Source organism: Rhododendron vialii, chromosome 4a (assembly GCF_030253575.1).
Source record: "Rhododendron vialii isolate Sample 1 chromosome 4a, ASM3025357v1".
NCBI lineage: Eukaryota > Viridiplantae > Streptophyta > Magnoliopsida > Ericales > Ericaceae > Rhododendron > Rhododendron vialii.
Window position 1 is genome coordinate 38916573 of NC_080560.1, and position 12315 is coordinate 38928887.

At 39.1% G+C, this 12315-nt stretch overlaps 1 protein-coding gene across 1 annotated transcript; it reads right to left on the reverse strand.

Annotated features, from left to right (window-relative positions):
• Window positions 1–73: 73 nt before the first annotated feature.
• On the reverse strand, window positions 74–12114 carry LOC131324012 (uncharacterized). The gene is made up of 9 exons (XM_058355843.1): window positions 11940–12114; window positions 10625–10698; window positions 10378–10516; window positions 10085–10278; window positions 9876–10004; window positions 6513–6742; window positions 6027–6114; window positions 5365–5495; window positions 74–618 (listed from the first exon to the last, which is right to left on the reverse strand). Exons 1-9 carry the CDS (start codon window positions 12112–12114, stop codon window positions 582–584), a joined length of 1197 nt encoding a protein of 398 aa, XP_058211826.1. The 3' UTR covers window positions 74–581.
• Between the last annotated feature and the right edge of the window lie 201 nt (window positions 12115–12315).

Here is a 12315-nt window from a genome sequence, read left to right on the forward strand (position 1 = left end):
GACTATTTTGAATGTAGTCCTGAGTATGGGCACTTGGCACACAAAATGGGCGCAGATTATCTAGCATAACTTCTACCCTTTAGTTACATTTTATACATTCATCTCATGCATTTCATTTGAAAAAACTGTTTTGGGCTAATCTTGAGGGGAACCATTTGCATTTGCATTTTGTTGTTGCAGATGAGTTCACAAATGAGGTAGAAGTTGGACCCATTTTCCCCAATTACACATGCTTGGAGCCAACAAAAGAAGAGTTTTTGTTTGGAAAATTGGATGTAAAATCCAAGAAAGCTGCAGCGACCGCAAGTGACATTACCAAGTTGCAAGTGAATCAAAAGCAGTGAAAGAGATTGAAGTTATTCAAGTAAATCAAAAGTCAAAAAGAGAGAGATTAATTTGTTGTAATTTGAAACATCAAGTTGTAATATAAACACACATACCAAGAACTACACCAGGAGTCTTAGCAAACATTACCGTAGGCCAGGGAAAAAAGTACTAAAAACATACCTCCTCATCACTTGACAAGTAGCAATTTGATTTGCATTTATTTGACCGTCGAAGTTGAGCTGTAGCTTCTGGAATCACTCACTCGTGGATGACGGCTCTTTTGCATGTTCCCTGTCAGATCGATCATATGGTAGTTTACTTACTTAGCGCAATAGTTTAACAATAAACGCGGTAATTGCATCTGGATGCTGCAAATTAGTTATCTGTCCATTCAGGCTTTGCACAGTTAATTTATGAATGAAGTACTGTTTATGCCCATTTTTGGCACATAATATCGGACTAGCCATGAATGGCTATTTAATTAATTCTTTGATTAAATTGGGCCGAAGCTATGTAATTGATTGGTTGTTAAGTGTATTGGGCCATGAGTTTTCTATTACATTTGAGCCCAAGAAACACGCAGCCCCTATGAAGGGCACGGCCCATGATTTTTTGAGAAGGAAGCCCACGGTTGGGCCCATGAAGAAAGGAGCAGATCTGATCCATGAGGTGCGGCCCACGTTTTTAGGGATTCGGTTGCTTTCTGGTAGTTTTTTCCTCCAAATATCAAAGCCCAATTGACTTGGTCAATTGGTCATGTGTCAAATGCATGAAAAGATGGATAGCGGGGAGTTGCTTGCCATGTCACCCATGATCTTCCAAACTGTTAGAAACTGTCCATGATCAAACATGCCATGAAAAGTGGAGCATCATGGGACACATGTCAGCTAATGGTGCAATGCAGAATTCGGATTCAGGCCTGAATCAGCATGTTGTAGCGCCTATTTGTAGCAGAATCGAAGATGAAAAAAGGGTCCAACACCAATCAAAACTCAACGCTTACAACCAAAGCCTTCCCAGCGAAGCATACTTTCCTACTTTTAGCAAAGTAGATATATCCGAGTACTTTGTGCTCATCCCCATTCAAACTCACTTCTTCAAGTAGTTTGGATTTTTTACCTTTTTTGTACAAACTTTATTATCCCGGAGTAATAAAGTTCACGTTTCTACGTTCATTTCCTATACGACTAGGAAATTTTAAGTCCACGACCGTATGACAAGCAACGACCCACATTGTGATCTTTAACCTTTGGGTCACACGCAATTGCTCTTACGTTAGAAGTCAAGATTCACGGGAATCTTCATCAAAAGTTAGGCGCTACAAGTCTTGGCACGCCCGCGCTCAACGCATTCACGCCTTTGCCAAAAATGAGAGTTTTCATTGGCACGCCCGATGGGACCCTAATTGTTTCAAAAGGTATCACGCCGATTCATTCGTATGTCAATTCAATATGTTGAATTGGATGTTGAAATTCGGCGTCTTAATGAAGAAATTCGTTGGCGCGATGATAAGGTCGACGAACTTGAAGACGAAATCTACCGCCTTGATTGTGAGAGGCTTCGACTCAATCATATGGAGGATGGGTATATCAACGCAAACAACTACTACAACGATGAAATTCAAGGGCTCGAAGATGAAGTTAACAGACTTGAAAAGGAGGATCGCCAATTACGTTATGAGGTAAACTGTCTCTTTAGTGTCAAGTCACATGGCTATTCACATATCATGTATTTAGCCCTGCCCGAATAGCATGAATTCCAAAATGGTGGGCTTGATGATCCTCCTACTCAGACCTTTGAGGGCCAAGTTGAAGAAGATATTGGCATTCAGTCCTATACCATTGCATTTAATGAAGGACTCTCACAGGAATTCATTGATCCATGGGATGAATGTTTCCGTAAGGTTAAAGAATATCTTAACAAATCCAAAAAGGCCATCAAAGACATGAAGTCAACTCCAACTCTTACTCCACCACAGACATCACAATTTAGCACTTTAGGCCAAAATTCAGGCCTGAATGTGTCTAAACAAGCTTCCAGCAAGCACTCTAAGCCTCCAGGCTTCTCTCAGTCCTTAATTTCTAAAAGGCCTACACTCGGGGGGCAAGGAGGCCAAGGAATTGGACTCGGGGGGCAAGAGTTTCAACAAGCTTCTAACAAGTATGCTAGGCCTCCAAGCTTCTCTAAGCCCTTAGCTTTCAACAACCCTGCACTCGGGGGGCAAGGAGGCCAAGGACTTCGACTCAAGGGGCAAACGTCCCAGTTCAGGCCTTTGAGGATTCCTGAACAGCAGCAAGGCCTGGATGATACAGATCGTGACAACAGTTTCAGGCCTGATTGTAGCAGCCAACATTCAGAAGTGTTCCAAAAACTTTTGGATGGTAAACTATTTTCATGCCCGGAGGAGCAAAAAGATAAGTCTGTTTCAACGCAAAGGGAGCAAGATCTCAGACCTGAGATAAGCCAGAACATAGAAAGTCCTATTATGAGGCAAGATCAACCCGTTCTCTCCTTTGAAAAGTCATTTCAAGCGTCTGAAGAGCCACCACATTCAGATTCACTCCCAGGCAGTGATGCAAGACAAGAACGATCTGCTGCCATTAGCCTTGGGGCCAGGTCTGAATTGCATGCCGCACCCGTTCTAGAACATGAGGGACTGAATGAAGATGAGGAAACCGACAACACTCCAGGACTTGATCACGATTCATTTGTAATTGGAGATCCCCTTCCTCCCCCGGTTAATGAAGGCCTTTTTGGCATTGTCCAAACTGCCAAAAAGCATTGCAAACATAGGCCAATTGTAGGCCTTAAAGTTGTGGAATTACGTCCGCATTGGATTTGTGGGGCACATCAAAAGCGGATCTTATTCACTTGGCTTACGCAAAAATGTCGTGGTTGTAAAAACGGCTAAGTAGCCAATGATAAGTCCTTCATAAGCCAAACAAGCATCTCTAAAATGTTCGGCCAAGGCCTATCAATCATTAAGTAGGCCCTATTAGAGTTTTACTAAGCCTTTTCCGCAGAGGTGGAGGCCTTTTCGTTTCATTGAGCAGGCCTGAAGTTCAAACCAGATGTTCAAGCCTTCCAATAATTTTTAGTCCGTACCAGGCCTTTTTCATAATTCTATGGTTTCTCTACAACAAGGCCTGGATACAGGACTTTATTGATTTACAAAGGCCTTTTCCGCAGAGACGAAGGCCCTTAGAGCCCTTTATTTAGGCCTGAACCACATTTATAAGCATTTCAAGGAGAAGTTCAGGCCTTTCAACGTATTTCTAGGCCTTTTTGTCGGGTCTTTCATGGTTCAGACCTGAAAACAGATTTCATATTATCAGAGGCCTGAATGGAGCATAAAAATGCCTAATGCCTACTATCAATAGGCAAGGCAAACAAAAGAGGTCAAGCTACAACAGGATTCAAGACCTGTTTGGGATGCCAAAAATGACTTTACTTTCTATTCACGCCTTGATCCTAAAAGTAAAGAATCAAGGCGTGGAGGGGCAATGTTTATGCCCATTTTTGGCACATAATATCGGACTAGCCATGAATAGCTATTTAATTAATTCTTTGATTAAATTGGGCCGCAGCTATGTAATTGATTGGTTGTCAAGTGTATTGGGCCATGAGTTTTCTATTACATTTGGGCCCAAGAAACACGCAGCCCATATGAAGGGCACGGCCCATGATTTTTTGAGAAGGAAGCCCACGGTTGGGCCCATGAAGAAAGGAGCCGATCTAATCCATGAGGTGCGGCCCACGTTTTTAGGGATTCGGTTGCTTGCTGGTAGTTATTTTCCTCCAAATATCAAAGCCCAATTGACTTGGTCAATTGGTCATGTGTCAAATGCATGAAAAGAGGGATAGTGGGGAGTTGCTTGCCATGTCACCCATGATCTTCCAAACTGTCAGAAACTGCCCATGATCAAACATGCATGAAAAGTGGAGCATCATGGGACACATATCAGCTAATGGTGCAATGCAGAATTCGGATTCAGGCTTGAATCAGCATGTTGTAGCGCCTATTTATAGCATAATCGAAGATGAAAAAAGGGTCCAACACCAATCAAAGCTCAACGCTTACAACCAAAGCCTTCCCAGCGAAGCATACTTTCTTACTTTCAGCAAAGTAGATATATCCGAGTACTTTGTGCTCATCCCCATTCAAACTCACTTCTTCAAGTAGTTTGGATCTTTTACCTTTCTTGTACAAACTTTATTATTCCGGAGTAATAAAATTCACGTTTCTACGTCCATTTCCTATACGACTAGGAAATTTTAAGTCCACGACCGTGTGGCAAGCAACGAACCACATTGTGATCTTTAACCTTTGGGTCACATGCAATCGCTCTTACGTTAGAAGTCAAGATTCACGGGAATCTTCATCAAAAGTTAGGCGCTACAACTACAAGTCTTGGCACGCCCGCGCTCAACGCATTCACGCCTTTGCCAAAAATGAGAGTTTTCAAGTACATACAACTACAAACCGTGCATGCTAAAATACAGAGTAGCCAAATTTCAGACGAATAGAAGAGAAAACATGACACACTATGCCTAAACAATAAAACATCCTTGTCCATACAAATTTGAAGGTTCCATCGAAAGCCAGCCAACCTTTTACATAGTAGTCACTGGTCATAAACTACAAGCAAGCGTCCTATATAATGCCAATCAACTACCACAACTGACGATACTATCATAGACGGATCACATGGGACTTCAACTATAACCAACTTTCAACTTTATCCACAGGTCAAAGAAAAAAAGAAGCGCCATGCATGGATTATATTGCATGATTAGGATGGGTCACTTGACATAGATAGCAAATCAAGGAAATTAGATGGGCCACAGAATTAAATGACAGTTAATAACACATGATCTGCGCATGCATGCATACACACTAACTACATACCGAGAAAGGTGTCATAGATCATGGTTGCATGTTACATAAAACGAAAAAGCAACAATATATTATTCAAACCCAGACAAGTCAAATGGAAACTGTAATCCAATGGGTTGGGGGCCAACCACGTATCTTACCCGTGTTTCTTCAAGTGCTCCAGATACTTGAAAACATCATCGATTGGTGTGGCTTCAATATGTCGGCCAACCTTGTGAATGATGCCAAAAAATTCTCCTTCCAGATTGACAAGAGGTCCCACAATACAAGACTACATAACGGTAAGCAAATAAAAGGTATAAGACCATGAGAATGTTGCATAAACATAACCCCAGACAAAAGGCACAACAACCACCAATGAAGAAATCAATTCAGAACATAAATCCACAAATACAATACAAACAATGGAGCCAATTATGAGGAACATCACCAAGGTCCTATGTAACAGAACTCCAAAACCCATAGCGGCATGGGCTTAGGACCAATAGAACTGATTCTCGCAATTAGGGCTCAAACTTTGTATATCATAGACTTTTGCTTATTTCCGACAATCAAACACCAATCATGAACGTATGTCTTCAAAGGTTTGAAAATAAATTTCTTCTGAAGATAGTAACATAAGCCTCTTATTGCAACGCTCTTTTCTCCATAAAAACTCTTTAAATTAGAGACAAAACAGCAAATCAAACCCACCATGGAGGATACTCTTTCAATATATCCAATATGAGAGAGAGAGAGAGAGAGAGAGAGAGAGAGAGAGAGAGAGAGAGAGAGAGAGAGAGAGAGAGAGAGAGAGAGAGACTCTTCCAACATTCAGAACTTCCGCTTTTATCAACTGCCCAGATGTTCTTTCATTCCGAGACTCGGTGTTTTCCATCTCTTGGTCAATGCTACCCAGGAAAAGCAAAATATTACTACAAGAAACAACTGAGTAGAAAAAATCAATTTATTGATTAAAAATCACCCACCGCTCATGCACTATGTTCCATATGTTTATATGCTTTACTAATAGGCAAGGGCGTAAAGGATAATGCAGAAAGCCAAAACCATGTAAAGACAACCACATCTAAAAAGACAAGATGATGATTGTCATAGATGCTAATGGACTTTAGGGGTAGGTAGGCCGGGACATGCATAAGACCTGTGAACTTACTCTTTTACAACAATCATATCGCCATAACCAGTAAGCCAGTAATTCATAGTAGTAAACAACAGTATCCAGCCTAGGCCAACATACCAACTATCATATGAAAGCAAATCCCCTGTTGTTCAAAAACACTTCCAATACCTGAGATAACCTAGTTTATAATCAGATGTTACATCATCCCAACCGAAATACATCGGTACACAGCCAGCAGCCAGCACCGAATTTTCTCGCCTGGAATCCAACTTTCCAAAAGTCACTGCGGTTTGTCGGTCACCAGATATAATCTTTACAAAAGCTATATCAGAGCAAAAATCAGCTTCCAACAAGACACCCTTATACGGAGTTCTACTGTGCAAAAGCTTGACACTAATCTGCAATCAAATCAAACATGCATCTCAGAATATAGACCAAGTTCAATTGCCAGGAAAGGAAAAGTAGAATCCAAGTTTTCTGCATATTTTGACTGTTAGCTTTCCTAGTAGCATTTGTTTTCCCTTAAAAGTTATCCAGCAAAATTACAGGATATTACTAGGATCCCATTTTTTTCCCCTACAATATTTAACAGCAACATACAGTCTAACAGCTGGGAAACTAGGCTAGGTCTGAATTTTAGTCTGTCACACCCAAGAAGGCGAAATAACTTGAGAAAAAGGTTTAAACAACAATAACTGTGTTGTTTCTCTAACCTCCAAAAAATTAAAATAGCAAAAATTACAAATAAAAGAAAACAAATATATGAGATATCGAAAAGATATTGAAGAAAAGCAAGGATATCAAAACGTAGAGATAAACGAAAGAAATTACTAAGAATGAGAGAAAATACGGGTGAAACAAAAGAGTAAAGAAGACCAACATTATGATTGAGATGACCAAAATAGGAGGAGAAGTGGCAGATTGGAAGCTCTATCAAGAATCACTGTATGTGGAAGTATAAATCAGGGATAAATGTATCTGAACTAAATTTGCATTCTGAAAAATAACTTCAGAATTTTTTTTGCTCGGCAAATGAAACATTTTTATAAATCTCAAAAAGGATTACATGGAGAGGAAGATAAGCAAAACTTGCTCATCCACAAAACAACAAACATAAAAACAAAAGCACTCTCTCAAAATTAAGACTCTAGGAAATAACTACAAGAAAGATCACGAATATATATCATGGTTTTTTTTTTTTGGCAACCTCCACTCGTGCTTGTAGTATCTCCCAATGTTGTGAATCATTGTAAGGGTCAATAGCATCTCAGTTAACATATCACCTAATTACAATCCTGCATCAATCAGAGTTTATCATACATGTTTGATCTCATTACCGTTTGCATTTTTATCTTTTAAAATTTCTTTGAACATAAATCAGGTTTTTGGTAACATAAAGAATACTGTACTACAAAAGGCCTTCAAAGGCCAAGCCATAAGCTTCGTTTATCTGAAAACTCAATGTTAAAACATTCAACTCAAAACCAATTGGCAATGAGTGGAGAGGCTACCCAAATTCATAGACTAGTTTTGGAGGTGATAATTAAACGATGTGAGACAAGTTCTAAAACTCCCACACGCGCGACCCTGACTTGCACGTGGGGAGATAAAGTGATAGACAATGGATCAACAACATATAGATCACAACAAAATAAACGTCTCTTATGGCACAAACAAAGGGGAATAAATTACCAATTGAATAGAGAAGCATCCAGCGCTAACACTCAAAAAATAAACATAAAAAGGCAAACCTAATAAATTCACAAAAATTCATATGCCAACAACTTATCTTCTGCAAAAAAGTGAACCAAAGCACTTGCAATTCAGTAGCCCTTGTCACTCACTGACCCACATTTAACCCAATCCAAAAAAAGGGGGTGTTCGTTCCAACCAGTTTTCTTCACAGCAGGAGAAGGCATCGAGCCATTGACATCCACCAATGACAAAAAAGATGAAACAGTATCATACTATAGATTTGACAATAGCACCATCAACAGAAGTCTATTTTTCCTCTGTCAACAATATATCCTGACATCTTTTCCTTCATTGTCAATTTTCTTGGGATGTTTGGTCGTTGTTGATAGACTGGTGGCATGTTTGTTGGGTGTGCCCTGGCTCTCTGATTGATTTATTCACATGGTGGATAGGTAGTGGTTTCAAAAATCTTGAGAAATATTTGTGGGAAACGACTTTCCATGCTGCAATTTGGTCCGTTTGGTTGGCTCGGAATGAGATTGTTTTCAACAATGCATCCTGGCGAGTGGAGGATCTTGGGGAGCTAATTAAAACTAGGGTAGCAATGTGGGTCAAGGTGAAGTTCGATATTAAGGTGCACTCGGTGGAAGATTTCAAGGGCTATATTGATGGAATGAGAAAGGAGAAAGTGTAGCTAGTGAAACTTGCAATGAGGATGGGGGCGATCCAATTTTCTGTTGGATGGTCCTCTATTTTTTTTCCTATTTTCCCGCTTTGTTTTCCTCTCTCAGTAAGTGTGTGTGCTTAGTGAGTTTCTCTCTTGATGTACCCTTTTCGAGCCAATAAAATTTTCTTTGCTAAGCAAAAAAAAAAACAATATATCCTGACATGTGACATTCTATATTTTAATTGGTAGTAAAAATTCATTTGCATCCAAAAAACTTGAGATAAGATGTTACTACCATAAAACTATTTGCTACTCCATACCCCTCACAACAAAGTCGAAAGAACAGATACATTAATGAGTTTTCGCTAAAGACACGAATTTGTGAAATGCGAGAGATGATGAATGAGAATTCAAACCTTAACAAAAACAACAACAAAAAAAAGGAAGGAAAAAGATAATACGCATTACAAAGAGAAAATGAAATCTTGTTTAGAGAAACAGAGGAAGGGTTTCAGGTTTGGACATACATAGTCAACATCTTCTAACCCCAGGAAGTCCAATGCAAACAAATACCGAGATAGGCAAAGTCCACAGAGCTTCAAAATCAAGGAGACACCAAATAGTGTTCTCCCTTTATGTAGTAGAGTAACAATACTAATAATAATTTCAATTCAACCTCAAGGTGAAGTATGAAAGAATATATAATTGGTATGTACTGTGTTTATGATATACATTAAGTAGGATTGACTAGTATTGACTAGTAATAGTATTAGTCAATTATGGTTGTATGTAGTAGTTGGTTGTCAGTAGATTTGCAGATTGACGTAAGACTAAGAACAGTGATGTTCAATTATGGGTACCATCTGTATTGTCTGTATTCTCCTCCTTATGCCTATAAAAGGAGGGTTCTGCCTATTGTAAAAGCCAAGCTAATGAAGTCAGTGTTTTTCTAATATATCACGTGTCATGTATTCACTCTTTTTAATCTTAACCTACTTTGTGTTTATACCCACTTTGTGTCTGTCCAATTTATATACAAGGCAAGGAGCACCTATGCTCAACTTCCCCAAATTTAGGAACATCGGCCAAATGTATTTGGAATTGGTAATTTCAACAAAAATTTGAAGTAAAAGAAAACAAGTAAAAAGAGTTTAACTACCAATCCTCACCTCGAATTTGGTGCTTTTGAGAGGTTTTAAGCAACTAGCAGAAGTTGCAATTATGCCATCTGGATGTACAAACAGTTCCTGAGAATATCTCTGACACCTTGCGCCACCTACGGAATGATAGGTCAGTTCCTCAATTACAAAATAGATTCCCAATAGATTCCCCAAAAACACAACACACAGCCACAATATCAATTATAGTATGACGTAACAATTCCCGAAAGCTTAAAGTGATGGATAGCTAGACCAACAAGAGACATATAAACACCTCCAGAAGCCCAGTCGATCTTCATTTGGCGGATCTGATCTTCTCTAACAATAGGACCATAACTGCCGATAAGCGGATCAAGAACAGGAATTCGAAAAACCAGACCATAATCACCAAGTTGATAACTTTGAGAATGCCCTGGTAAGAACAAACATGGGTATTGCATGTAAGAGAAGAAATGCCTGGGCAACGTCGCAAGCAACAAGACAAAGAAAGATGCTGCTTGAAGGAATATACCAGGAAAACCATATCTGCCGATTTCATAGCTACGTAGACAGGGTTGTACAAAGGAAGGAAGAGTCCGAAAATCCCGAGCATGCTGCATCCAGGGCAGCAAGTAGCAACAGAGCCGACTTATTACGCAGGGATGGCCAAACTGACAAACATCCAAATTAGGTCACCATAGATGAGATCATTAATTGCATCTGTTACCTTAAAAAAAAAAACCCAAATAAAAAAGGGGAAGATGAAAACTTTCACTCACTGCCACTGGTGTTGGCACTCCTGACAGCACTGGAGCTCCTATGGCCTTTATGTAGAAGCTGGTACAATAGAACACTAGAGACAGAAAAAAAGAACAGTAGAATACTAGAGACAGAAATAGATATGCATCACTTTATTTTGTCTTTGATGTGAACCTTTTTTGAAACTTTCACTACCTTTCCTGATTCTGTTCATTGCGACAAATCAAAGAAAAATAAAAAATCACCAAAACAAAAAAGATCCGGAAAAAAGCAAAAAATCAAAATCAAAATTTTAACACACATTTTGAAAGGTAAACCGATCATGTTGTAGACTCTAGCTAAATTTTCAGACCATACAAAAGATCGTTGCACCAAAAAAGCAATTGAGTTGTGGCATCCAGCCTCGCCTGTCCATTATAATAAACTTTTATTAATAACCAAATTTATTGTCTGTGTCTAGGTCCGTGTCCGTCTTCCACGCTGTGTCTGAAATGCCTGTTTTCAATTTGAACTCAACAAGTCTCCTCTTGTAGAGCAGATTTTTTCAATTTGAACTCAAAAGATGCAAAGTTGCAATTTACAAAATTATTTTTACTCCAACAACGTACCGTGCATATGAGCCCACGTTGAGCGTTCACAGTTCAAATATTCCAAAAAGTATATTACAATAAATTGAATCGTGACATGTGAACAGTCCGTATCCAACTTCAATTTTTGTTTCACCTGAACTTCCTTTAGCAAATTCCAACAATAGAGGTTGATCAAAAAAAAAAAATTCCAACAATAGAGGGGAACTGTACTTGTTCAACAACTGCTTTTGTGTACCCGTTGTGCCACACCCAATCTTTGTGCGCATCGTCGAAAGAACCATATATTTTTATGCATGGCATGAGGGAATCCAATCACTTGTTTGCTACAAGTTGACCAGGATTCATAAATACCGGGGATCCTACCGACAAACACAATGTAATACTCTGTAGTCTTTTTTTTTCCTTCCATTTCTAAAACATGAAAGAAAGTTAATTTCGAAACAACTTACACCAACAAAAAGCATAATAAAAGTAAAAAAGATCTCAAAGGGAGTAGCAGAAAATGTCCAATTGCTGAAAATGGGTAACCAATATGGGACAGACTGACAAAGGGAGTAGCAGACTAGTAGTGGTAGCAACAATAGTTCATGTTGATGATATATATTCAAGTTTGTTTCAGTAAACATTCTTCTCATAATCAAGAAGCATATGACCAACTTAACAATCAAATCTTTAGGACCTCGAGTTTTTTTTTTTTTTTTTTAACATGTCACATTGATTAAAAGGCAACCAAATCAGGAGATACAATCTTTACACAAAACAGAATCAAACTCAGGCGGAATACAACCCAACCAAACAGAAGAACAACTATTGATACTATAGGAAGCCAACCAGTGAGCAGCCTTGTTCTTCATTCTATCAGTCCAGATGAAGAAGGACCAATTTTTTCCTTTTGCCCAAGTCTTGATATCTTCCACCATAGCATGGATTTCCCATGGACAGTTAATTCTTCCATGAACACTCTGAATCACCACTAACTATCAGACTCGAAAATCACTTGAGAATAATCTGCATCAATTACTGAATTGCAAGCAATCCTTAGAGCCCAGGCCTCTATCGCACAAGCTGAAGACACCTTCACTTTCCCACAACGCCAAAACTGAGCAGTTCCACTACTATCT

What these genes read in the sequence shown, in the direction of transcription:
- LOC131324012 (XM_058355843.1), bottom strand. Translation starts at nt 12,114, where the DNA reads ATGGTGGAAGATATCAAGACTTGGGCAAAAGGAAAAAATTGGTCCTTC. An exon ending in GAGTGCCAACACCAGTGGCA is followed by an intron (nt 10,517 to 10,624) that starts GTGAGTGAAAGT and finishes GATGTTTGTCAG; the next exon opens with TTTGGCCATCCCTGCGTAAT. An exon ending in TCAAAAGCACCAAATTCGAG is followed by an intron (nt 6,743 to 9,875) that starts GTGAGGATTGGT and finishes ATTTGATTGCAG; the next exon opens with ATTAGTGTCAAGCTTTTGCA.